General features: G+C 45.8%; 1 protein-coding gene across 2 annotated transcripts in view; it reads right to left on the minus strand.

Annotated features, from left to right (window-relative positions):
* The window catches only part of LOC138569274 (multidrug resistance-associated protein 1-like), a 1,459,677-nt gene that overhangs the window by 502,950 nt on the left and 930,713 nt on the right, over positions 1-26,014 (minus strand). For both annotated transcript variants that reach the window (XM_069647112.1, XM_069647111.1), the window contains exons 20-21: positions 1,449-1,515; positions 1,140-1,245 (exon numbers count right to left, since the gene is read on the minus strand). In XM_069647112.1, coding sequence (XP_069503213.1) covers positions 1,140-1,245; positions 1,449-1,515 — 173 coding nt within the window. The remainder of the gene's footprint in view (positions 1-1,139; positions 1,246-1,448; positions 1,516-26,014) is intronic.

Raw genomic sequence — 26,014 nt, forward strand, 5'->3', positions numbered from 1 at the left:
CCATTTGAACTGGAGAGTGCATGCTAGGGAACTCGAACCAGTTGGTTATCTGCAGGTACTTCAGGTTAATTCAGGGGGGAAACGCCTGGCTTGGAATGACTACCATATCAAGTCTTTTAACAACATTTTGATGACATTACTGGATGGTAAACACTTTTACGCCCTACTATATAAAATAACATGCACAGCATTGTTGAATGTGGTTTTCACCCAAATGCAGCCTTGCAGAACAGCACTGGTAGTCCAAAACATGTTTATGACCCGTGATACAGGGTAATAAAAAGGCCCTACAAAGAGGAGCGCAGAAGCCTTAAGCTAGTTTACAGAAATTGGCCTCGTAATTATAGGCATACCCAGTTACTAAAAGATTCACAAATGCTTCAGGTAATGATCTCCAAAGACACAATCCTTCTGGAATATCATTAATTCCGATAAGCAAACAAAGTCTCAGGTACATCCTATTTGTGAGTCCAAATGGGAGTTACACTATAGTGGGATATATGGGAGTCCGTGTGAAGACGCGTTCCGGGGAAACCCACCCTATGAGCCACGGTGTTTGAAAATGGACCAAGAAGACCAGAAGACCAGTAAGACCTAATCGGCCTTATCACCCGTAGCTCTAATTCTAGGGCTCCGGGCCCAGTCAGGTTGTCAGTCTTGGTGCTGAAACGGAATCCTCCCTTTTCAGCACATTTCTTAAAGAAAATTTCTTAAAGAAAATGTTCATGCAGATGTTGAAGGAAAATAAGCTACCAGTGTCATGGCTGACTTCGATACTGGTCCTTATCCATAAATAGGGCTTGTGGGCCAACCCTCTTAATTAACGTCGGATTGCCCTACTGAACGTTTCTTTAAAAAATTAATGTTGCTTCTATCTTGTTATATTCAATTATTAGAATGGAACAGGTGTGGTTTGATGCTAGCAGGGCTGTTCACACATCTTAAATGTTGCTTTTTGATAGCATCACAAGCAAGACTACCATGTTTGTTTGTTGAATATTCAGAGAAGCTACTTAAGCTAAGTTCCTTGACCAAAGACGTCTTGTGGTCATAGTTCACAACACTACCTGTTGACTTTTAATGGAAATGTTATCCTCAATGTTAATTCATTTACTGTACCAAGTTGTCGTGAGACATACCTTTCCCGTACGTGCTTTGTCAGCTTCAGTCAGTTTTCCAAGAATGTGTTCCTTCTCCTTATCTTGGTGAGACATATCTTTTTTCAAAGGTGTACCTTGACCGTTCCTGTGGATTAGGACACAAAGGCTATGTAAATGTGCACACTCTGTTTCTGCTGGGTTACATGCCAGGCAAATAATATTTAAACTGCCATCATAATTTCTTTTGTATTCTTTTCCTGTTGAGACTGATACAGATTCAAGTTACAAGTACAAATGGTACTGAACAGGTATTAAAAGACGGCATCGCACACTTTGCAATAAACCTACCAGAAAGTCCTTTCATCTGAGTCTGCTCGCTTATTCACAGATGAACCTTCTTTTGTGTTAACCGGACCTAAAAGATTTTAAACATGCTGGTCATAAACTTTTGTAAAAATATTTGTTTCTGTTAAATTAAGTGAAACAAAAATGTAAACAACTGAAAGATGCAATACTATTCCAGTTAGACTTCAATTAAAATGGTATTCTTTTTTATCTTCTCATCCCTCATTTAATTTCTACCTGATACACTGCTTGTAAAACACCCATCTTGAAATAAATTGCCATGTTCAATTGTGCTACCGTGCAAATAATTTTCAGTCTTAAAATATGAATTGACAAAATCAAATTAAGATGACAAACATACATGATTTTCTGGGAAATGTTTGATGTTAACTTAACAGTAATACACACAGCAGCATTGCAGTGACCACCACTACACGTAGATACCACACAACACAGATAACCTAACTCAGTTATTTACTTCTCAAGATGTTTACACCCTGACCGATATCCTCTCTATCTCTCCAACATCACCAACCCACAACTCCCCTATTTTCTGTAACTTTCTACCTATCATTATGGCTGAACTGACTCCCATCCTCCGGTATGCCAACCCAACCATTCCTCCACTGACCTCTTTGCATCCCGGATGATCAAGGAACTGGCATCCCCTACCACTACCTCTTCTCTGGCTTCCTTCTATCCTGCGTTGAGGTGGCAACAATTACACCATCTTAAAGAAAGCTGTTGGTAGCCCAAACAGTCCTGTCCGCTATCACCCTTTCTCCGTTGGTATGTCAACCCAACCATTCCTCCACTGACCTCTTTGCATCCCGGATGATCAAGGAACTGGCATCCCCTACCACTACCTCTTCTCTGGCTTCCTTCTATCCTGCTTTGAGGTGGCAACAATTATACCATCTTAAAGAAAGCTGTGGGTAGCCCAAACAGTCCTGTCCACTATCACCCTTTCTCCCTTGTTATTTTAAAATGTTTGTGCATATGGTGTCACATGCTCTAATCACCACCTCAGTCTGCATTTCCTCTCATCACTCCACAAAAAAATGGCTTACCCATCTATCTATTGTCACACTAGCATTCTTGATCACTAATGTCTCCTCTATACTCTCTCTCCCTTGGCATCCAGGTCTGTGCCCACGTTCAGATTGCCTCTTAACTGGCCAGGCACTCCTTATCCACATCTTGTCATGCCAGAACAGTTTCTCCTCTACCTCGCCTTTCCCAGTGGCGGGATCCCACAAGATGCTGTTGTAGACAGCTCTATACCTTGTGATTCGCCTAACACAACTCCTCCTTCAGATTTTGAATTATCTATTTGCTGGAGAGACACAAATCATCTTCTCCTTCCCCACTTTGACCCTTTCTTCTAGTATTCAAATCGTCCATAGACCGGACCCTCTCCCCACCTGGCTAACATTTCCTGCTATTCACCTCTCAAACTCTAAGAGCTCAATCCTACCTCAATCTCCCTTTTCCCTGTCCTCCTTTCATTAACTCCGCTTTCACGCCTTCACCATCCTTGCTCCCTAACACTGAATGCTCTACCACTAACATCATGGCCATCCCCCTGTTTCAGTACTCAAAAGTTCCCAGATGAAGCACCTCTGTTCACAGAAGTGGCTTGGTAGTTTCACCCCTCACCCCCATCTTATACCTCCCACCTATCCTAGCATCTGTAAATCATTATCTTTTATTCTTTTTTTATCCATCTGCTCTCATTACATGCCAGTGCCATCCCCACTTGCTATCCCAATGGCTCATTACACAACACCTTCTTAACATTACCTGTCAATGCTACTTAAACTTAATGATTTTTTTTGGTTTGAAAAAATAATATCACAGAGACAATTCATGAAACAACAATTTTAACAACTGAATTGTATATTATCCCCTTTCCATCTCGCCTTTTCTCTCAACAATACCATCACACACAGTAAGGATATAGTTCCCATTTCTGTAATGCCCAATTATTTATTAGAGATACAGTATATGAGACAAGGAAAGTGGTTGGAGAGAGGAAGGTGGGCAGTTACTTTACCCGTTCACCTTCTGCAATCAAAAAATCCATACGGACAGTATACCTATGCGGACGTGTACAAGAATGTGGTTTTGGAGAGCAGTATCTTCAGCAGAACGTGAAGTGTTGAGCAACTGGAAGTCGAGACACAAGCCTACTGTGGAGAGATGGCTAGAAGATACGGCAGCCATGCCTGCATTTCAGAAGAACAAGTTACTTCTTACCTGGTAACGTTCTTTCGATGGGCTGTTCCTCCGACGTATTCCTTATCTTTGATAGATCATCTCCAGCTCGCTGGCCTCTGAAATTTTTTTTCAGTAGAGGGCGCTGCGTGTCGACGTCCCTCGAGCCGATGTCCCCCGACAGCCTCCGTATCGGCGCCGACGTCATCACGCGTATAAATAGACTCGTGCAGCGTCCGTTGCTCAGTTCCGTTTTGACGTTAACAGTTGTTTTACATTAATTGGTTATTGACCTTGAAGGAGCGTAAACTGCAACCACAAGGGAAGTATTAGTGCGGGGATGGATGGGAGGGGCGATAAGGAATACGTCGGAGGAACATCCCATTGAAAGAACGTTACCAGGTAAGAGGTAACTTGCTCTTCAAAGGGATTGTATCCTCCGACGTATTCCTTATCTTTGATAGACTCCCATAGCAGTGGTGTGTAATTGGAGGTGGGAGTAAAAACACCAAGTTTCCCTTTAGGCATGAACAGAATGTAATACGGCTTTGCCAAACCTAGTCTCTTGACTAGAGGAGGAATCCAGGTTGTAAAATCTTGTGAATGTATGTGCGGACGACCATGTGGCAGCCGCACATATGTCTCGAACCGGAACCCCTCTTTGGAGGGCCGAAGAGGCTGTGATACCCCTGGTTGAATGAGCCCTAAGCTTTTGAGGAGGCTCTTTCCCTGCTAGTTTGTAACATTCCAGAATGGCCAAAATAATCCATCTGGAAATGGTCTGTTTTGTTATCGGTAGTCCCAATTTGTGCCCTGAGTAACCTACGAACAGTTGGTCTGCTTGCCTAATCCAAGCAAGTCTGCTGATGTAAAAACTTAAAGCCAGCCTTGGGTCCAGCCTATGTAGCCTTTCTTCCTCTTTCCCCGGATGGGGAGGAGGATAGAATGAAGGTAAGGTAATTTTCTGAGTGATGTGGAATTCAGAAACCACCTTTGGGAGGAAATTAGGCTTCAACTGTAGGACACTTTATGAAAAATTGTATGAAGGGGTTTACAAAATAGAGCTTGTAATTCGCTCACCCTTCTAGCAGATGTTAATGCCACTAACAAGACAGTTTTAAGGGTGAGAAATCTTAGCGAACAAGAGTGGAGTGGTTCGAAAGGAGTACCCATCAGAAAATTTACGACTAAATTTAAGTCCCATAAAGGAACCTGGAATGGTCTGATAGGGGAGACATTAGTTAATCCCTTTGGAAATTGTATTAGCGCTTGAAGATCGATAGCGCTGCGAGATAGCCCTTGATAGTGCCAACTTGAAGGCCTGAATTTTCCAAGTAGAGTAGAAAGGATAACACCGTTGGTGTACCACATGAAAATGGATCGATATTCTCTTCTCTACATCAGCTGCAAAATTTGTTCCAACGGCAGCGGTATAAAGACTTTGTTGCTGGCTTTCTGGCTGAAAGCAACACCTCCATGATGTCATCAGGGAGGTCCCAATCCTTGTACTTCACCCTTTCAGAAGCCAGGCGTGAAGGTTGAGGGTTCTGATGTCTGGATGGAGAACCTGACCTCCTTTCTGTGAGAGAAGATTCTCCTTGAGTGGAAGACGAATTGGAGGACAGATGGACATGTCCAGAAGGTTACCACATTCTCCTGGCCCAGACTGGGGCAATTAGGATCATGGTCCTCCGGAATCTTCTTAACCTCCTGATCATCTGAGGAATGACAGGGACTGGTGGAAACGCGTACAGGAGTGGAAATGCCCAGTCCACTACGAACGCGTCCCCTAGAGCTCCTCTCGGGGGAAATTCCCTTGAACAAAACAGATCGCACTTCCTGTTTGTACTGGTGGCGAACAGATCCACTTGAGGGGTTCCCCAAAGGGCGAAGATCTCCTGAAGGACTTCCTGAGCTATTTCCCACTCGTGGGAGACTGCCCTACCTGCTCAGAGCGTCCGCCGTCAAGTACTTCTCTCCGGCTAGGTGAACTGCCGATAGAGAGATTCCTTCTTGAATTGCCCAAAACCAGAGCTGCATTGCCTCTCTACACAGTGGCAGTGATCCTACGCCTCCTCTTTTGTTGAGGTAGTGCATGGCCACTGTGTTGTCCGTCATTATCAGGACATTTTTCCCCTGTACAGATGGCAGAAAAGCCTTCAGCGCTAGTCTGATTGCTCTCAGCTCTAACAGGTTGATATGTAGTCTGGACTCCGATGGAGACCAACGACCGCTGATGGTCAAGTCGTTGGTATGGGCTCCCCACCCCGTGAGTGAGGCATCTGTGACTACTGTTATCTCCGGCCATGGTTGCCAAAACAGTTCTCCCTTCAAGATGTTTTTCTGGCAGGCCCGCCACTGAAGGTCTCGAGCCACCTTGTCCGGAACCTGAAGGGGGTCTGTCATTCTCCCTGAGAATTGCGACCACTGAGTTCTCAGTGCCCACTGAAGAGATCTCATTCTCAGGCAAGCCTCTGGCACAAGGAAGATGCAGGATGCCATGAGGCCTAGCAACCTCAAAAAGTCAAAGGCTGGGAGACGTTGGGCATTTTGAAACTTGGTGACCATCTGCAGAATATCTTGAGCCCTCACCTCTGGTGGCGAGGCTTTTCCCAGGGAAGTGTCCAGGACCGCCCCAATGAACTGGAGTCTCTGTGATGGTATCATCTGTGACTTCTTTAAATTGAGGGAGAAGCCCAGTTCGTGAAGGAAGTGGCAGACATAATCTAGCTGAATCTGAGCTTGTTCCGGAGATACAGCTCTGATCAGCCAATCGTCCAGGTAGGGGTAGACGTGAATCCCTTCCCTCCTTAGTGAAGACCCTCGGGGCAGAGGTCAGCCCAAATGGCAGAACTCGAAATTGATAATGAGAGCCGCCAATTGCGAACCTCAGGTATTTCCTGTGTTTGAGATGGATTGGCACATGGAAATAAGCATCCTGTAGGTCCAGAGATACCAGCCAGTCCTGGAGCTGGAGGGCCTGAAGGATCTGAGAGAGAGTTACCATCTTGAACTTGTCCTTCCTGAGGAACTTGTTTAATTCTCGTAAATCCAAGATAGGTCTCAGTCCTCCATCTTTCTTCGGTATGAGAAAGTAGGGGGAGTACCAGCCCTTGTTCCTCTCCGCTTCAGGTACCGGTTCTATGGCACCTTTCTCTAGCAGGTCTACAATTTCCTGGAAGAGGAGCGGATCTGGAACTTTCAGAGAGCTGTTCCCCGGTGGATGACTCTGAGGGATGCGTAGAAAAGGCAGGCAGTAACCTTGGGCAACTGTCTCCAATGCCCAAGCATCTGACGTAATAGCCTGCCATTCCGTCAGATGTTGAGTTAACCTGCCCCCTATTGGTGTCTTGTGAGGAGAGTCCTCAGAGCGGTTTGGAGGCAGCTGATGCAGATGGCGAGGGTAAAGAGGCACCTGCTGCTGCTGCGGCTTTTGTATTTTTAACCCGTCCACCTCGGGTGAATTTTTTCTGACCCCTTTGAACGGCTGTCCTCTGCCTCTTCCGAATGCGGAATAGAAGCAAAAGGACTTACCTCTCCAAGAGGTTACTGAGGGGCGACATGGTGTCTGACGGATTGCAGCTCCCAGGGATTTTGCTTCTGCCTTTGATGTTTGAAGCTTTTCTAAGCTGTCATCCGCCTTCTTACCAAACAAGGAAGAGCCGTCAAAGGGCATATTCAAGAGTCTGCTTTGCACATCTGGAGCAAAACCAGACTTCCGCAACCAAGCAAATCTCCTGGTTGTTGTACTTGCCACCATGGCCCTCCTGATGCTGTCAGCAGAATCAATGCCAGTTTGAAGGGATTCGCACATTGCATCTTTACCATCCTTAATGATGTTTAGAAACGCTTCCCTTTCTTCTCCCTCCGGGAGGCAGTCAGCCGCTGATGAAGCACACTCCCAAAGTGTGTGGCTGAACCTTGCGAGCGTACAAGTAGCATTGATGGATTTCAATGCCATGCTACATGCAGAAAATACTTTTTTGGCCATAAAGTCATACCTCTTGTCATCCCTTTCCTGTGGAACAGTAGGGTAAGCTGATTTACTACCTGATGAAGTTGCTGCCTGCACAACCAGACTCTCCGGAGTTGGGTGTCTGGATAAATATTCAGGGTCAGCAGTAGAAACCCTATACTTGGCTGATAACTTTTTGTTAAACGCCGGGATAACCTCAGAGGTTTCCCAGTTTGCCAATATTTTCCTTTGTAATGCCGCATGAAATGGCACCACAGGATCCTACTGTGGACCTTTAACCAAAATGTCTGTGAGGTCGTCTTGCTGAAAAGCAGGCGAGGGTGTAGATCACCCCATAAACTCTATTATCCTTGCCATCAAGGTTCTATAAGGGGTTTCAGCATGTTCCCCTGGGTCTGGTTTGGCAAATTCCACTTCTGGGGAAGTGTCCAACCCACTTGCTTCATGTAAGGATTCTTGGAGGTCCTTAAACCTACTTTCCTCAGAGGTAAATTCCTCTGGTACAGGAGTTGCAGATCCCTGCAACTCAAAAGGTCTCTCCTGATCCGAATTCTCCCCTTCTTCATAAATAGATGCTAAGGCTCTGGAATGATCAGATCTTGGAAATGGTATAGATCCCATTTCCAGAGCAGAAGGGGCCAAATTTGTCGTAATTGGCTGAGAAAACGTTGACGTCGTCGACGCGGAAGTTAAAGGCTTCGAAGCCATCGAAAAAGGCATAGAGAAAGTTGTTAGAGGCCTCGAGGAACTCGAGAGTATCGGAATTCTACTCGAGGTTGTCGACGACATTCTCGTGATCGAGGCTCTGGGTATGGCCACTGGCTGTGGGATGGCCGTGGGTTTGTCCTTTCTCGGCGTCGATGTCGGCGTCGAAGACGGCGTCGAATCGACTGACTTGTGCGTCGAAGAATACTTCGATAATGGCGTCGAAGACGCCGATATATGCGAAGGGATTTTCGACGACGGTGTCGAAGACGCGACTTTGCCTTTACCCGAGGGTTCGTGACGCTCTCGAGTAGCTTCTTTCACTAGGTGCTGCGACTCGCAGCATTTTGATTTTTCTGGTCTTTCACCCAGGGTATCACCCTCAGCAGTCTTCGAGGGGTTCGAGGCCACTTTCTCGAAGACGCTAAGCATCTTTTTTCCTGAATTCCTCCCACTCAGCCTGAGAGCTATGTTTTGTGGGGCAGGAGACCCTTTTCGGGGAAACGGAAGAAGAAGAAGACGAGGAAGGGGATCTTCGACGTCTCTTTTTTGAATGCTTAGATCTCGAAGAGTGATGGGAACTGCTTCGAGACCTAGAACGAGAATGTCTTTTGTGATGGCGAGGAGAAGAATGTCTCGACTCTGCCAAGGAAACTTTCGAAGAAGTTTTAACTGCCTTACCTCTCTCGAGCTTCCCCTTACGCTCCTTCAAGGCTTTCGTCGTCATGGACATGCAGTCCTCGCACTCCGAACAATGGTGCTCGACTCCCAGGCACCACAAACAGATCCTGTGAGGATCCGTCAACGACATTTTCTTTCCACAGTCTCGACATTTTCTGAAGCCGGACCGTGGAGTCGTTGGTTTGGATGAGGAAGCCATCGAGTACGAGTCGGTATTCTCGAGGAATAATGAAGTATATTTGACTGAAGAACTGAGCAACGATATTCCGAGGCCCCACGAAGCGTGGAAAAACGGAACTGAGCAACGGACGCTGCGCGAGTCTACTTATACGCATGATGACGTCGGCGCCGATACGGAGGCTGTTGAGGGACAACGGCTCGAGGGACGTCGACGCGCAGCGCCCTCTACTGAAAACCTTTTTCCGAGGCCAGCAAGCTGGAGATGATCTATCAAAGATAAGGGACACAATCCCTTCGAAAGTAGCTTTTAAAGCTTGTGCGGATTGGACACTAAACACAAGGTATGGGATGAATTCATGGAAGTACATGCGGAGAAAATGCTTCACATGATTGCAGTACAAATACACTCATACATCATTCTAGATCATCAACCCCCATTAGGATAGCAACCCTGGAACACATACAAAAAAGGTTTTCCCTACATACGTTACTGGTTACCTACATTTCCTTCAAATATTATTGATGACAAAAAATTCCAAACACACAGCCTGCTCTTTACTGCCTTAGGTTTTGATTTGAGAATTCAGTGCAGGGTGCTTGACACTTCAAACCAAGATGGTATGGGGGGAATGGGCGGGTAGTCTGAAGATTCACAAGTGTTTTGAAATACCAGGGAGTGAGATTGCATGCTAAGATGTTTAACCAGCAATGCTCTGTGATGAAATCCCCTACCTCGTTGTAGGGACCGCCAAGAGGATGACTCACTGGGCAGAGTACCACCCTGATCGTGTCGCTGTTGGGCCTGGGAGCAGTATGGGGGAATCCCATGGCCATCCTCCCCCGGACCCCATCAAGTCGCAGAGGACAATTCCAGTGCGTCATTGCCGGCCAGTCCAGGAGACCATCTGATATATATAACAATTTATAGATTGGCATCATTTTGAATTTTTTTCCCAGCAAGATGGGTGAAGGTGTCAACATCTCACTGCTACTATTTTTACAACCCCGTCTCCTCAGTTTCAGACATGCCTGTTGCGAGGGGTCAGAAATGAGAGGCGGCCACAAAGTTGCAATGTTTGCAATATCAGACATCTTTATTAGAAGTAAAGGGTTGGATAAAGGCCTCTCTGTCCCTTTACTGAAGAGTATCCCTGCCTAGGAAACTAAAACTAAAGATTAGTCTTTGGGCCTGATCACGACTTTGGCAGTAACGCAGGCGGTATTACAGCTGGCGGTATTAGCCCTACCGCGGAACTCCTCAGCGCTAATAGTGCCGGATCACGAGTTCGGCGGTAATGTGATTCCCCATTCCCCATTGAGCTCATTCGGGAATGCCCCATTCCCCATTGGGCTCAATGGGGAAAATTCGCGCTCTTACTGCCGGCGGATTTCCTGCCGGCGGTAATAGCGCAAATTTTCTGCGGATTTCACCCCAACCAAGAGCTGGGGCGAAATCCGCCGAAGTCCTGATTTGGCAGACCCTTAAATCCGGCGGTAATAGCGCAACAGCCGGATTTAAGGGTTACCGCCAAAGTCGTGATGAGGCCCTATGTCTCGTTGTCACAATTCTGCAAACTGTTGTTGTGTCCAATGTATCTAATCCTCACACTAAAAATAAATAATCAAAAGGTGCAAGTTGACTGTCTCTGTTTTTGATTTAGCAAAATGTGTGTAAAAATCAAATATGAAAATTCAACAGTCCTTGAATCCCAGAGGTGGTTCGCTTCCCCCGGATTATTTCAGGTAGGATAGCAGAAGTTTCCTTTTCAAACAATGATTCCTTAAGAGTAGCAGACATGTCTATTTCAGACAACACTTTCTTCAGGATGGCAAAAGTGTCTTTTGAAGAATAGCAAAAGTGTCTCTTTTACAAAATACCCTTTTAAGGATGGCAAACATGTCTTTTCAAACATGCAAGAGTAGTAGAAATGTCTCTTTCACACAACGCTTTCTTGGGGATGGCAAAAGGTGTCAAAAATGATTCCTTAAGAATATTAGAAATGTCTCTTTCACACACTTTCTTAAGGATGGTCTCCTGGTATACTCTCCTGCCAGGAACCCTTCTGGGTTCTGCAGATCCCCAGGTATACTCTTTTGCCAGGGATCTTTTCTCCCAATAGTTCACTGCCTGGTGTGCTTCCTTCACCAGGACTTCTTACAATGTTCTCTTTCTCAATTTTAAATGGAGTACATGGTATACTTCCCTGTCAGGAATGCCCTTCTGTGTTTAGTAGACCCCCTGGTAACCTCCCCTGGCAGGTATATTTCTCCCAAAGGCTCACTTACTTATGGAAGTCTTTCACTAGGACGTCTTACAATGTTCTCTTTCAGTATAACACAGTTGTACTCCTTCACAGTTTATACTTCATTGACTTTAGGTACTACTTGTTCTAACTTCCACCATACTGACATCTTATATATGGAGACTTGTACAGATTTTGCCTTTCAACTTCTTCATTAATGTTCATCTGCTGGTGATAATATTTACTAAAAAAACGTTCCCGATATAGACTTCTCTTATATGAGGATTTTAGTACATTCTGTCTTTCTAATTTACTTGGTTGGTATTCAAAATACGTGTTCAATTGTTCATTTGCCAGTAGAACTGTTGCTGTTCAACAGGACCGCGTCCCCAACAGCCTCGAAGCTGCTGCTGGCCTTTCAGCGGTACTTCCAAGGCACCCTTTGAGCTTCTCCATGGTCTCACACCTCTCCAGTAAGTTATGCTCACAAGCGGTTGCTTGTAAGCACCTGACTATCTAAGCATGCGCCGTTTCTGTGCATCTGCTTCTGCCTTCGGTTCTGCTTCCTGCTTTGCCCGCTCTGCATCCGTCTTCTCCACTTCTCAAATTAAAGTGTTCACCATGTTTAAATGTCCTGTGCAGCTGATTTCTATTCTAACAACTAGTCTGCAGGTTTAGCTTGGTGTTTTCTTCGATCCCTATTAACTTCATCTTCCTCATATCAGTTCTTGAGGCTTTATGGGAGTTGCAGTCTATGGTCATTTTGGACCTTTTAAAGTTATATTGTTTTGTATCTTGGCTTAAATGAAAAACATCAGAGGCAGCAGATGTTAAGTGAGTATTATGTGTAAATGAGGTATGAATAGTATTCTGCTCAGATTGTTTTGCAGGAAGGGATGATTGGCTCTTATAATGAGAGGTACTTGTAAAATGACGAGCCATTAAGAATTACAGAATTATGAGGTCTTCATCTCTGGGAAGGGAAGAATACCTTGTTTCTCCCAATGGGTCATCACATCTCCCTGACAGCCATCTCCTCCCAGGTGATCCTCCGTAATAATACCACCCCCAGGGTCAAGATCAGGTAGCGGCTGCCGTCCCGTGGCCACACGGTAGGATATCTTTGGCTGGGGATCAGTGATGACTTCAGAGGATTCATCACACTGTATAAAATAATTCACACATATTGCAAAGGAAGTAAAGAAACACTTGGAAATTATTCTTATACAGACATGCATGAGGTTGAATAAGAGTCAAAGAAGTCACACTTAAAGCAACAAAAATGTAAGACTAATACAATATTTCGAGCCTATGCTTGGATTGATTTACGCTAACATGTAGGCATTTATAACAACCATTACCTATAAAGTGCTTTTGCCAATGCACTTCATGTAAAATTATTTTTACCCGGCAACTGAAATAAATACTCATTGTTGACCTCAGATGGGTAAAAGGATGGGGCAGACCTGGCTGGGATTCAAACGCATGACTTATACCACTGACCTATCTTACCAACAATTTCTCCTTCACTGTGCATACCTTAGCATTTGGCAAAGCACTGGCTCCGGGGGCTACATTTCTTAATAATGTAAAACTTATTATTACAGTGCTTAGAAGCAGGAGGAATATGTAACGGACCACACGTAAACATGATAACAATGTTCTACTTTTAAAGGACTGGAACGGTCAGGAGAAGGTAGTGGTATCCTAATCAATTTTTCTTTTTACCTGCTTAATTGATTAAAAAGCATACTTGTGTCATAATTGGACAGCTCAGCAAGTTAAAAGCTCAGCTCTGACATGTGCCAGCATGCGCTTTACAAGTTCATATTTCAACAGGGCTGAAGCCGCTGTTCAACCTTCTGAGGTTCATAAATTAAGTAGTAGTACATTTGGTAGTAATACAACCTATTTTGCAATGCTTAGAGGAAGGTGTCAGACATGAAGCAATATACATACAAATATGATAGAATACCAACTACTATACCTGGATTTGGGAACATTTAGTTCACAATGACAAAAACATGTAGTATTTTAAACAAAATGATAGGCCTCAGAAACATACAACAATCAAGTTGAATCTGAATAAGAAACTCTGGGTCTGAGGCATCCAGTCTGCCTGGCCTATTTATACAAACATTACTCACGAGTTGTACCTTTGCAAAAGGAGTACATTAGAGAAAGCCAAAACACACATGGAATAAGGAAGTCTTCTGGCAGTTGTTATTGTGATGAACATGTTATACTACAGCTCACATGAGCAGCAATGTGTTAGAGATTTTATCTGACTAAAGCATTTGCAGTCATTTGGCAGGGCCCTGTAAAGGCCTGCACATGGGAGGGAGCATACAAAATGCTGCCTCCCATTACTAGATATTTGGGGGGGGCGCTGCCTATAAATACGGGTGAGCTGGAGCGCAGCAGATAAGTGGCGTGGAGGTGGGGCAGGCAGAGGTGTGTGTTACGCAGCAGAGGAAAGGTATGGGCCCCTCCGACAGAGACCGGCAGAGGGCCGAGCATGAAAAGCCGACCGGGCAGATGCAGCCTTTTTTCAGCCTTGAATCAGCAAGGTCAGTGTTTTGTGTCTGGCCTTTTGACCCTAACCGACTACAGTGTCCATGGTAGGCTGATGCTTCATGACCCTAGGAATTGGTGGAAGATGACATGATCATTGCAAGATTTTTAGTGTGAGTTCAGTGTACATATTTACCAAACACATCATTTTGATGGTAAATGGAAATAACCACCAGCAAGTTCTTAGCTTAGACCAGCTGCACCCAGAGGGCCTCATCAACACATGTATACCCTCCACACAAACTGAAAGAGAGAGTTTTTGCGTTTCCTAATTGCAGTGCCGATGGTGCAGTGCAGAAAATTTCAAAGGGGCCTCACCACATATTTTGCCGGAGGCTTCACTGAACCCTGTGACATCCCTGTGTCCTTCTTAAAGGGATCTGAACATCAAAGACATGCAGATATTTCTAAGATAATGCAACACATTGCTTTATGCCATATAATTGTGGGTTTCATATCTTAGTTCCGTGAAGGGGCACTGCATTGCGCCGTTTCATGTTTGGGTGTCATTGAGAAGGCCCATTGCCACATTTCAAGCTCCCTGTTGCTCACACCTATGTATCCCGAATAAAAGCCTTTTATTGTTTTACATACTGTCTCACATTAAAAAAGTTCTAAACTTGTACTCTGTTGTACTCACATATAGACATCCGTTAAAAACCGCATTGCATATCTATATATTGTCAAGCGCATTATACCTCTTTTGTAATGGCGGTAAAACTACAATTACTTCAATAATGTATTAATTTAGCCAACTTGTCACAAGTATTTATTGTCACAAGCTCATCAAATTCACAATCACAGATGCTTTACATCCACATATCAAAGATTACAATGAAAGTTTTCACATCCATCTAAAGTATCACACGTGAAATTATAGTTGCCATTGTTTTGAATGCTGACACGTGTTTCAATCCATTATGATCTTCTTCCAGGCTATTTAATAAATAAATAATTGAACAAATATTATTTACTTAATTTGCTTTGCCATATCCCTATCTTACTGAAACTTTCTCCTCACACTTGTAATTAGCTCATCAGATATTTTGTGTTTATTATTGTTTCTTGGTTAAAAATAAATTCAACCTTAACAATGCAAATCAATACAAAATAATTATTGTTTAAAAAAAAAAAAAACAGAGTAAACGTTTAAAATCACAGATTCTGGGGGGTGCTGTTCAGCAGCCAAGCAAGATGGCCGATTGAGTGAGGAGCTCCAGCCCCACAGAATCCAAACTTCAAATAAATCTGATTATGCCTGTGTAAACTACAACTTGCAGATAACTATATGCTAAGGAAAAGCTTGTGAGCCCTTGGTCTAAATCCTGGTGAGAATCACAGCTCCTGAATGCGCGCCACTGGAGGACACTGCTGCAGTGCCGTCCTCGCTAGGGTGACATACCTGGTTTTTGGATCCGTTTGGTTGCGCTTCCTGCTGTCCGCAAGCCACCCGATGGGGGATTGTGTCCTGTGGTGGCCTGGCGGCATCTGGACCTGATGGTGCCGCCTGGTGCGGCAGGGACGCTTCTCCTGGCTGGCACGGTGTGCCGCCTCCTTTGGACATTGCATGCCGGAATCCTGTTGTGCCTACCCGGACCCTGTTGCGTTGTCGCCCGTCCCGGAGGAGGGCTGTTGTGAGCTGTTCGCCTGGGGCCCACTGCGGTAAGCAGATTGCACGTGGCCCACTCTGCACCCCTAGAGAAACGGCGGATTGGGCTGGCTGCCTGAAGATTGCTGTTGCTGGGCTCACTCCTGGGCTGATCGCCGCCCTGGACTGCCCCTGGTGGTTGCCCCCCCCCTGCGATCCTGATTCCCGGCTGGGAGCCGCTGCTCTGGGCGGCCCTGAGCGGTGGACCCTGCTGCGGGTGTGATGGTGGTGTGTGGCTACCTTTAATCAAGTAGGTGCCCCCTGGTGCTGCATCCTTTCCGCGATCGGGAGGCCCTGATCCAGCGCCTTTCAACGCGCACAAACTGTGACAGGCCAGAGACACTGGGCCTAACGGCTGGCCGTGCTGGGATCGGAGGTCTATACACCCCCTTGCTTGCTACGGAGCCAGTGCACCGGGACATTTAGTATTACCATAGCGTGGTCCTGCGTGTGGATCCCAAAATCACCTCTATGCGCACCCTCAACACCTTATCATCTATGTGATTGTGCTACACTGACACCATTGTCGATCCTGCTGGGGGCCTGGTGGTGCTCTTTTCAAACAACACTGAGGTGGGATCGGTGGCCCTGTGGACCCCTGGAGTGGCCGCATGTAACACTGGGCAGGACTGTCAGTGCAAGATCCTCACAGCGCTGCTCTCAGTGATCTGCCAGCAGTGATCACGTCTGGACTACTCAGCATATTAGAGCTGTGCCTGCCTAAACTCACGTCTGGTGTATGGTGGTCGATTGGCGCCGGTTGCCCCTGGCAAAGGTCCGGATTCCTAACACAACGTTGGTATATCACGAGGTGTGTGGCGTCAGCGCTGCGAGCAAACGCCCCTTCTTTGCCGCCCTCTGTCTGAGCGTGCGCCTGGCCCTAATCGGGTGAGGTTGGGTGCTGACGCGCTGAGGTGCCCTGCGCGCAATCTGAGCAACACTGGACCTTAGCGTAGTGCCATTGCCTGAGTTGTTTCATAGTGGGGGCTGTGATTCCCTTCATTGATCCTGATCGGCGGATGTAGTTCCACACAGCAGGGATAATCCATTTGCCCCAAAGATTGGTCAGACTCAGTCACTTTGCAGCACCTGACCAGACTCTGGTGCCCCTGCCTGCTCTGGGACCAGGCGTCTACACGATTGCTGCGTTGCCTGGTTTAGACCATCATCTGGGGTTCTTAACAGATCTGGTTCGACTTGGCTGGCACATTGAACATTGGCGAAATGGTTGTGATGCTTAATTATGCGCATTGGTCCTACGGCCTGTTGTACCTCCCCTAGCCACTCTCCCTGGTGGGTTCCGTAATATCTTCCCAGTCACCCTTTGCTGCCACTGATACCGCGCTTGGTCCTAGGTCATCTGGGTCCGCTATCTATCGTTACATTGACCCTTGAAACTCACCTGAACAGAGCTAGTCATTTAATCCCCACTGGCCATACTGTGCTGCACTTGGTCAAACCCTGTTAGGGTGCGGGCGGTGCCTTGTGAAACACACTGTGGCAAAGTAGCTCCTGGATTTCACCCCACGCCCTTCGGAATGCCTACCATACTACTACAGACATGACTAAAGGAGCCGCATCAAGGTAGAAGAGCCCTATGGACACTTACACCAGCACCCCAGCTAAGTCTCCTGCTGCAGAGGCTGAACGTCCGGCAGATGAGTAGGCCACTTCTCCCTTGACAGCGAGAGACGATCACTTACTAGTGAGCGTACAGTATGGCTTCCTCGCTGTGAATGTCAAGCTTGATGATATCGTTTCTACCATCGGCTCGCTAAAGTCCAAATTGGAAAAAGGAAGGGGCCCGTATCACGGAGGGCGAGACTAGAGTTGGCGAATCCGAAGATCAGATTGCAGAACACGACAGTGATATTGCTGACCTATAACAGGAGTTACTTAGTAAAGTCCGCAACAAATGTGATGATCTTGAATCGCGCACACACCGCAATAACATTCGAATTGTAGGAATTCCGGAAGCGGTCTGCAAGGGCCCGATGGAGCAATTTGTTGAGAACTTGAAACTCACCTGAACAGAGCTAGTCATTTAATCCCCACTGGCCATACTCTGCTGCACTTGGTCTGCAAGGACCCGATGGAGCAATTTGTTGAGAATCTACTCAAGCCACGATTTGATTCGCAGCATTTCTTAATAGAGAGAGCGCACCGTGTCCTTGTCCCGATCCCCAAGCCGGGCGCCAGCCCCCCTCCCCACGGTGCTCAGTGGCCAAGCGACACAATTACTGCGACAGAGAACTGTTTCTGCGCATGGCTAGGGAGAAGGGTGCTTTGCACTTTGAATCCTCCAATATTCATATCTACCCTGATTTTGTGGTCTCTGTTCTATCCAAGCGCAAATAACTTGACCCCGTTAAGAAACTACTATGAATGTGTCAGTTGCAATATGCCCTGCTGTACCCTTCCAAATTCTGTCTACAGCATGGGGGAGAGCCAATTTTTTGGAGGATCTGGGGGATGCGTTATCCTACATAGAATCTAACATCTCCATACCATTGCCGGCGAGGGGTCGTGGGGGCAGAGGAGGCTCCCCTCTGCGCAACGGCGACCCAGACATTATGGGCAATGATTGACTTTAGCGCACTACATTGCCCAACCAGTGACTTTCAACAGGGGCATAATCTCATTTATTACTGGGGCTGCCTTATACTCGTTGCCCGCCACCGGTGGTTCAAGGCGGGCTCACAGTGCACCCCAGAGAGATTGTGATGTTGTTATACGATGGGGTATGCATCGTCAAGTTGGGGGTGATGATGTGGGTGGGGGGACACAAAGGGGATATTTGCAACTGTAACTGTTTGAGACACGACTGTCCCAGGTGTGCCAGATTCCCAGGCCATGTTGGCTTCCTGTTGGGACTGTTCGGGTATTTGTTGAAAATCAGTGAAGACCTCTCCACTAGAGATACTGGTGTCTCTTTTCTGCTTAATGTCCAACAGCTATTGTGCTCAAACTTCATTGACCCGGGATATGTTGAATACTAACATTACATTCTTATCTTGGAATGTCCGTGGCCTCAACCATCGCATTAGGCCCGCAAAGTGGCAGCTTACATAAATCTGTGGGCCCCCAAGGTAATAATGCTCCAGGAGATCCATGCTCTGGGGCCCACCAGTGACGCATTTGCCAAACCTTGGGGCCCCCAGCGACATTATACTAGATACTCTCCTCAGTCTCGTGGGGTTCTCACACTGATTCACTGCTCCATACAGTTCCTGAAATCCAAACGTAGCATAGACACGATGGGTAGATACGTTATGGTGTGGGGCTCCCTGACTTGGGTCAAAGTGACACTTGTGAACAGGTATGGCCCAAACATAGATGACTCCCAATTCTATGGTTAGATTCTCGATCTCCTGCTTGACGATTCCCACTCACACATCATTTGGGGGTGCGATTTTAACCTCATACTAGATTGCATGTTGGATCATTCCAGGGACACGCAGACGGATTTAACTGCAGCTGGATGAATGGTGTTGAGTGTGATGAGTCACCTAGGCCTAACAGACCCTTGGCGCAGCCGCAACCCATCCAAACGTGAGTACACATTCTACTCCAGGATGCCCATTCCAGGATAGATGTATGGTTAATACCTGCCTCACTTATGTCACATGTGGTCGACTCTGCAATCCACCCACGCACTCTCTCTGACCACTCTCCCATCACATTGTCCCTTGAATGGTTGAACTCGGCAGTGCCGCGCCCTCTTTGGCGCATGCCCCCATCCTGCTTATCGGACACTACACTTCTTGAGCATTTGCATACCGAGTCAGAGGGATTTTTCCATAGGAACATTACATCAGTTTGTCATGCTAGTACGGTCTGGTAGGCCTACAAGGTGTGGGTTAGAGGAGAGATCATCTCCACTGCCACGGGACGTTATGAGAGACCAAAAGGAACCTTGCAGAGGTCGAGGCCGATATTAAAAAGCTTGAAGACGAGTATGCACACTCACGCGATCGAGCTCTGCTGGGCTGCATAAAGGGTAATCTCTTGAAGTTCAGGGAACTGGCGGACAAAGAGGTCCGTCTATTATACCACCGTATTCAGGCAAGAAGGTACGGCGAGGCAGACCTCGCCGGGCATCACTTGGCACGGGCGATCGGCCGGGAATCAAGGGCACAGCACATCACTGGGATTCCTGACGCCTCAGGCAATGTCTTAAATACCCGAGGCTGTGAACGCCGAATTCCATGGGTTCTATAAAACGCTCTTTTCCAATTCCGACAGATGCTCCTCAGCGGAGTTGGAGGCCTACTTCGACTCGATACCCCTGCAGAAGCCCAATGAGGATGCCCACCAGATGCTCAATCTCCCTCTTCCCACAAAAGAAATAGCTGAATCCATTAAATCTCTCCCCTCCGGTAAGGCTCCTGGCCCTGACAGGCTCGGGATTGAACTGTATAAAGGAGCTGAGTGCAGTCCTGGCTCCCAATTTGCTCCTTACATGGGAAGAAGCACTACAAACTGGGACTCTCCCCCCATCAATGTCAGAAGCTTTGATTACCGTGCTACTGAAACTCAACAAACCCCCTGAGGACATGGGCTCCTACAGGCCCCTGTCTTTAATTAACTCTGATACTAAAATCATTGCTAAATTGCTGGCTGCTAGGCTCCTTCCACACATGCAGGATTTAGTTCATCCTGATCAGTCCGGGTTCATCCCTGGGCGGACAACGGTATATAACCTCCGCAGACTCTTAGGTATAATCGCACAACTTAACCCAGATGCGCAGGCTGTGGCCGCCTCATTAGATGCCGAAAGGGCGTTTGATTTAGTCTTGTGGCAGTTTTTGTTCTCAGTTCTTCGCCGCATGGGCCTGGGTGAGTTATATATCCAATGTGTCTGCTGTGCTCTTCCCCGAAAGCTACAGTCAGGACGGGTTCCTCCATACCCCCTATATTTCTATTTGCACATGGCACCCAGCAGGGATGCCCTCTGTCACCATTGCTGTTTGCCCTTTCTATAGAACCCCTTGCCTGAATCTTGCGCCTCAGACATATACATTGGGGACTGCGTATGACAGGCCCCACGCACATAATTTCATTATATGCGGACGACTCACTACTCTATATAAGAAACCCAGCAGCGAACCTTGCCCCAATACTAGAAGAAGTCTGCAAATTCACCATATTTTCTGGATACCGTATAAACGAGACCAAATCAGAGTTGGTTCCCTTGAACGAAGTCACGAGCCCTGCGGCCGATCTCCAGGGCTTGAGATGGACACCAGATAAGTTCAAATATTTGGGTATAGTGATCACTTGGCAACATAACACTTTACTTCTTGAGAACCACGGGAAATACATGCTCACCCTTGCAGATAATCTGAAACTATGGGCCAGACTTCCGCTCTCGTTGTATGGTAGTCTATCACTATTGAAGATGATTGTAGTCCCCAAATTACTGTACTACTTTGTCAATATCCCAGTGTGGCCTGGGAGGGCGTTTTTGGTTAAGGTCCGCTCAATGGCAATTGGCTTTGCCTGGGGTGAAGATACCCCTCACATGAAATGGGAGTCTATGACCAAACCATATGAACAGGGGTGTCTCCAGGCTCCTGACTTCGAGCTGTATTACGAGGTAGCTCAGGCATATTTTGCCAGTCATTGGTATACCCCACGAACGCGTCCGCTACACACGGACCATGGGAGATTCAGCGCCTCCCCTACAGACTTGCGCACCATTGCTCTTGCCAATAACCACCCAGATGCTTGCACATTTCATCCAGTCCAAACTACTGTCAATGCTTGGTCGAGGGTGTTCAGGAGGCTGCAGGTTTACGAACCTTATGCTGGCTCCATCCCACTTTGGTGCGGCCCTGGGCTGCCCCGACATACGATAGCTCTATCCGGAGGGGGTGGGATCTTTCGGGTGCGATGAGGCTGCGGGATCTCTTCCCTGATGGTATCTTTACAAATCTTTTCAGAAAAACTGGGTTCTGGCCCGATCAAGATTTTACAGTATTATCGAATGAGGGCTGCTATTAGTTCAAAATGGTCATCAGTCCCCAAGGAACCAGACACGTGTCAGCTTCTCGAGTCGGTAGCAGCTACTGGGTGAACACGAGGGCTGATCTCCACTTTATATAAGAGATGCCAGGATACACACTCTCTGTCCAGCGCTGCCAGGATGGGCTGGGAGAATCACGTGGGCACTCCACTCGACGATGCTAGGTGGGCGTGCTGGTGTCGTCTCACCAAAGAAGTCTCCTTGAATGCCAGACATAGGCTAATTCAATTTAAAGTGCTTAACAGGCTCCACTATACCCTGGAGAAGATCTCCAAATTCACCCCTGCAGTGAGTGCAAAATGTCACAAATGTAATGCTACCATTGCTGATACGTATCATATGTACTGGTCGTGCTCTCAAATAGTCCAGTTTTGGTCTGAAATAGCTACAATATTTAATAAATGTACTGGTGTTCCCCCGGTGTTAACATTCCCCAAGTACCTATTCGGAGATATAGGTAAAGTTTCAATTAAAAAGAGGTGTCTATTTAATATTGGTTGTCTTATAATCAAGAAATGTATACTACAAGTGGAAATCCAAAACTGCTCTGAAAGTTGATATGTCCCTCAAAGAAATGACGCATGCTAATGACTGCGAAGAAACATACATATCGTTGATTATACCGACCTGTAGACCAAAGGATATTTGGGAACCGTTTAAAGAATTTTTGAATAAGCAGAAGGGATGTGCTGACTGAGGCCACTTATCCTAAATATATGATTGAACTTTGTACTCGAAGTGGAAATTGGTTGACAATGGCATTGCACAATAGCATATGACTGTATCCTACTTGTATACTATCTCTGTACCTGGATGTCTTTCACTGTATTGAAAATAAAGTTTTAAAAATAAAATCACAGATTCTCTAACTTAGCATGCAATGAATCAACACCTGTGCTGAAAAAGAAAGGCCTTGATCTCATGAAGTTTTAGGCTATACAAACATTTTACCACAGAAAACATAGTAGATGTGTTGGAACCAGTAATGCATGTTTTACAAAATAAATCCTTATCAATGCTCTGCCAGGCATCAAAGATTCTTTTAAAGAGCAGATACCTCCAAGAGCTCATTTGTGGACATTCCACCAACAAGTGCCTCAGCGTTTCCACCCTGTAAACCTGTTGGCAGGACCTACATTGGACCTCATGGACATTTGCCACATTCTTTCTATAGAGTACTTCCTTGGTCAAGAGTTGGTTCCATCTAAAACAAATGAATACATTTCTCATTTTATTGCATGGGAACCTAACCAAATAGGAGGGAAGAATCCCTCTACACTTGTGCTCAAATTGTAGATATGGCAGAATGGTGTGACCATGCAGTCTTTCCGTGCTGTAGGACCAGTCTTAACCCAACAACTTAAATTTCATCCTGGTTGGATTAGATAACAAATCATCAGAAGTAAGATCAAGGTCATGCAGTATTTTTCACAACATGCTTTAAATATCCCCAGAGATTGATCTTGTTCATGGTTCATGACCCTCGCAAGTTCCCAGTACAAGGTCTTCCTGCACGGTTGCACAAGCTTCCCAAATAGTAATAGAAGTCGCCACTGACCTTTACATTTAGTGAGGAGACACCGAATTCATGTCGGAGGTCTGCTAGTGGTACTGAGTTTGATACACCCGGCACTTCGCGCCATATCACACCTTCAATTAGAGAAAGATTGTCCAATGCCCAATCACCCAGACTCTCAATACCAAGAGTTTAGGGCAGATCTTGCCTTCAAAAAATTAAAATGATCAGTTCTAATGAGAAATTACAACAGCGATTCTTAATGTGTTTAATCTGAGGAATGTCAAAATCTGCTTTTGCTATCACATGGTTCTTGAGAGATGCCTTATAAGAGAACTGATGAATGGGAATGCCAAATACATGATGGAATTAACTCTTTTCAAGGCTATTCCATTTAAAGAACAGTTCAAGGTGGTCTTGCGTTTTCTTGATACCATGGAGATGAGCTGAGTTTTTTGGGGTTGAGTTTTAAGTTATTTTCCCTTGCATAACCTTCAAAAGCTTGTTATAGCCAGGGCAGCTCTGTTTGAGTGCAGTCAATAAGGATTAAGTCATCAGCATAAGCCATCCAGCAGATTGACAAATGTCTGATTTTTGGGAGAGCAAAGGAGACCACTTCCAATGATTTGCCATGTCCGCCACTTAGAGATTAAATAGACAGGAGGCCAATATGCACCCCTGTCTAAGGCCGTTATACGTCGGAATCTTTCTAGTCAAGGAACCCTCCTGGTTAAATCGTACTCTGACATGGGTAGCTTCATGTAACAGAATGATCAATTTGAGGAGACCTTTAGGAATTCCCCACGTCCTTAGTTTCTCCCACAATCTGGTTTTAATGACAGTGTCAAAGGCACTGGATAAATCCAATGCTGCCATAGATAACACTGGATAAGTTCCCCTGTTGACAGAGTCTTGAAGACAACCCAACAGGAAGGCATTCAAGTTGGTTCCATGACATTTTCTGAATCCTGTTTGGAAAGGTGAAAGCAAGTCATTACTATTGACCCATTACTGCATATGCTTCAATATAATGCTTGCAAATATGTTGCTGTCAGGGTCCAAAATGGTTATTGGTCGATAATTTGTTGGGGACGATTTTCCCCCCTTTTTGTATAGTGGGATTATGTATGCAGTCCCCCAGCTAACCGGACAGATGCCTCTATTTAGGATGTCATCAAAGAGGAATTTCAGAATCGCAGCCACACCAATGGTGCACCCTTAAACAGTTTGTTAGAGGTTTTATTGGGGCCGGGAGGTCTAGAGTTACTGGCTCCTTTAATGGAATCCAATACGTCCTGTAACTCGATGGCAATTGCCCCCATTAACTCAAGACCACTGTTATAATGAATCGCAGTGCTGGAGCAGTCCAAGGGGATCTTCCCACAAAGATCCCCAACGTGTGTCACCCAATCGTTTTCTGAGACAGCACTAACAATATTTTCTCCTAGATCATTGCCTTGAGCATTCATTATTAACCCCCCAAATGCAAGATTTTTTTCTTTTGGAGATGGTCCAATATGACCTCGGAATCTACCTGAACCATGTGAGCACGATGGTTTCTGATCCAGTTTTTATATCTCTGTCTAAGTATCTTCGTAGAATCAGAACAATCCACACATGCTGCACCAAACATTTGTATTTCCCGAATCCGTTGCCTTAAAACACTTTTTTTTCAGCAACGGCTTTGTCAAATTTGTGTGTTTTCTTAGAATTAGACATTCTTTCCATGACCTATTTTATGATTAACACTAGTGACTAGTTCTAAAGACTACCGCATGAAAGCTCCAAGGTTTTGGTGTGGGAATGTCTTCAGGTTCCACCAGTGATTGAAGCTTGCAGGAATAGTCTGGAGTGGTGTTCCACTACTTTTATTTTTTCCGTTACCCATTCCTCTACTTTTTACAGGCCTATTCACATTCTATATAGAGGTTTTTCTCCATTCATGTCACTGTGCAAGTGTAATATTGTAATAAAAGACTTAGTTATTAGTCACACTACTGCAATGCCTGCTGCAACACCTTGTCAAATCTTGCACTATGCTTCCGCCTACCCTCGTCCCGGTCGAGATCACAGTTCCACTACTTTGTTCGGTACACTTCTACCGCTGCTTTCTATTCATAATCAGTGTGATCAATAACACTTTGTATTTCATTTTTCACATGATCTATCTTGTGTTGATCACTCCATAATTTTCTCAAAATTTCACAGTCCTTTCAAATGACCGATAGGAAGGTATCTAGGAAAATATAGTCTATAGCCGAGCTACGAAAGCCACTATTCCACATAGAGTATTCCCCTGTCTCCCCTTCGATGGAACCATTTAGAAGTTTTAATCCCACACTGCTCATGCAAATATTCCATTTGACACCTTTCTAACAGGTCCCAGGGGTTTTAGTACATAAATACACCTTCCGTTGATTTGTGGGCACTGTCATCTATATCAGCCTTATAGCAAGAGGAGTTAAAATACCTTACCAGATATGACAATGCATTACTTACCGTAAAAGCATTTCTGATGGTTGTATCTGCTTAGATTCACATGCTGTGCATAGGTCCGACATCCAGTGGTCACTGCGGAGTATTGCATTTTGTTTTTCGTAGTCGAAAAAGGGGACGTTGACAAGGCGTGTCTGTAACACTATCCCTATAGTGACGTGCGTTGTACCCACAATCCCTCACGCGTCGAGGTTCCTCTGTTTGTATTTTTCTGCCCTAAGGGAGCCTTCTAGACGTCAGTGAGTACAGAAAAGAGAGAATATAGAAAAGGATGTCTATGTTCCTTCCATCCGAGCGGGGAGGAA

The sequence above is a fragment of the Ambystoma mexicanum genome, chromosome 2q (assembly GCF_040938575.1).
Source record: "Ambystoma mexicanum isolate Mex_15411 chromosome 2q, UKY_AmexF1_1, whole genome shotgun sequence".
In the NCBI taxonomy this organism is placed as follows: Eukaryota; Metazoa; Chordata; class Amphibia; order Caudata; family Ambystomatidae; genus Ambystoma; species Ambystoma mexicanum.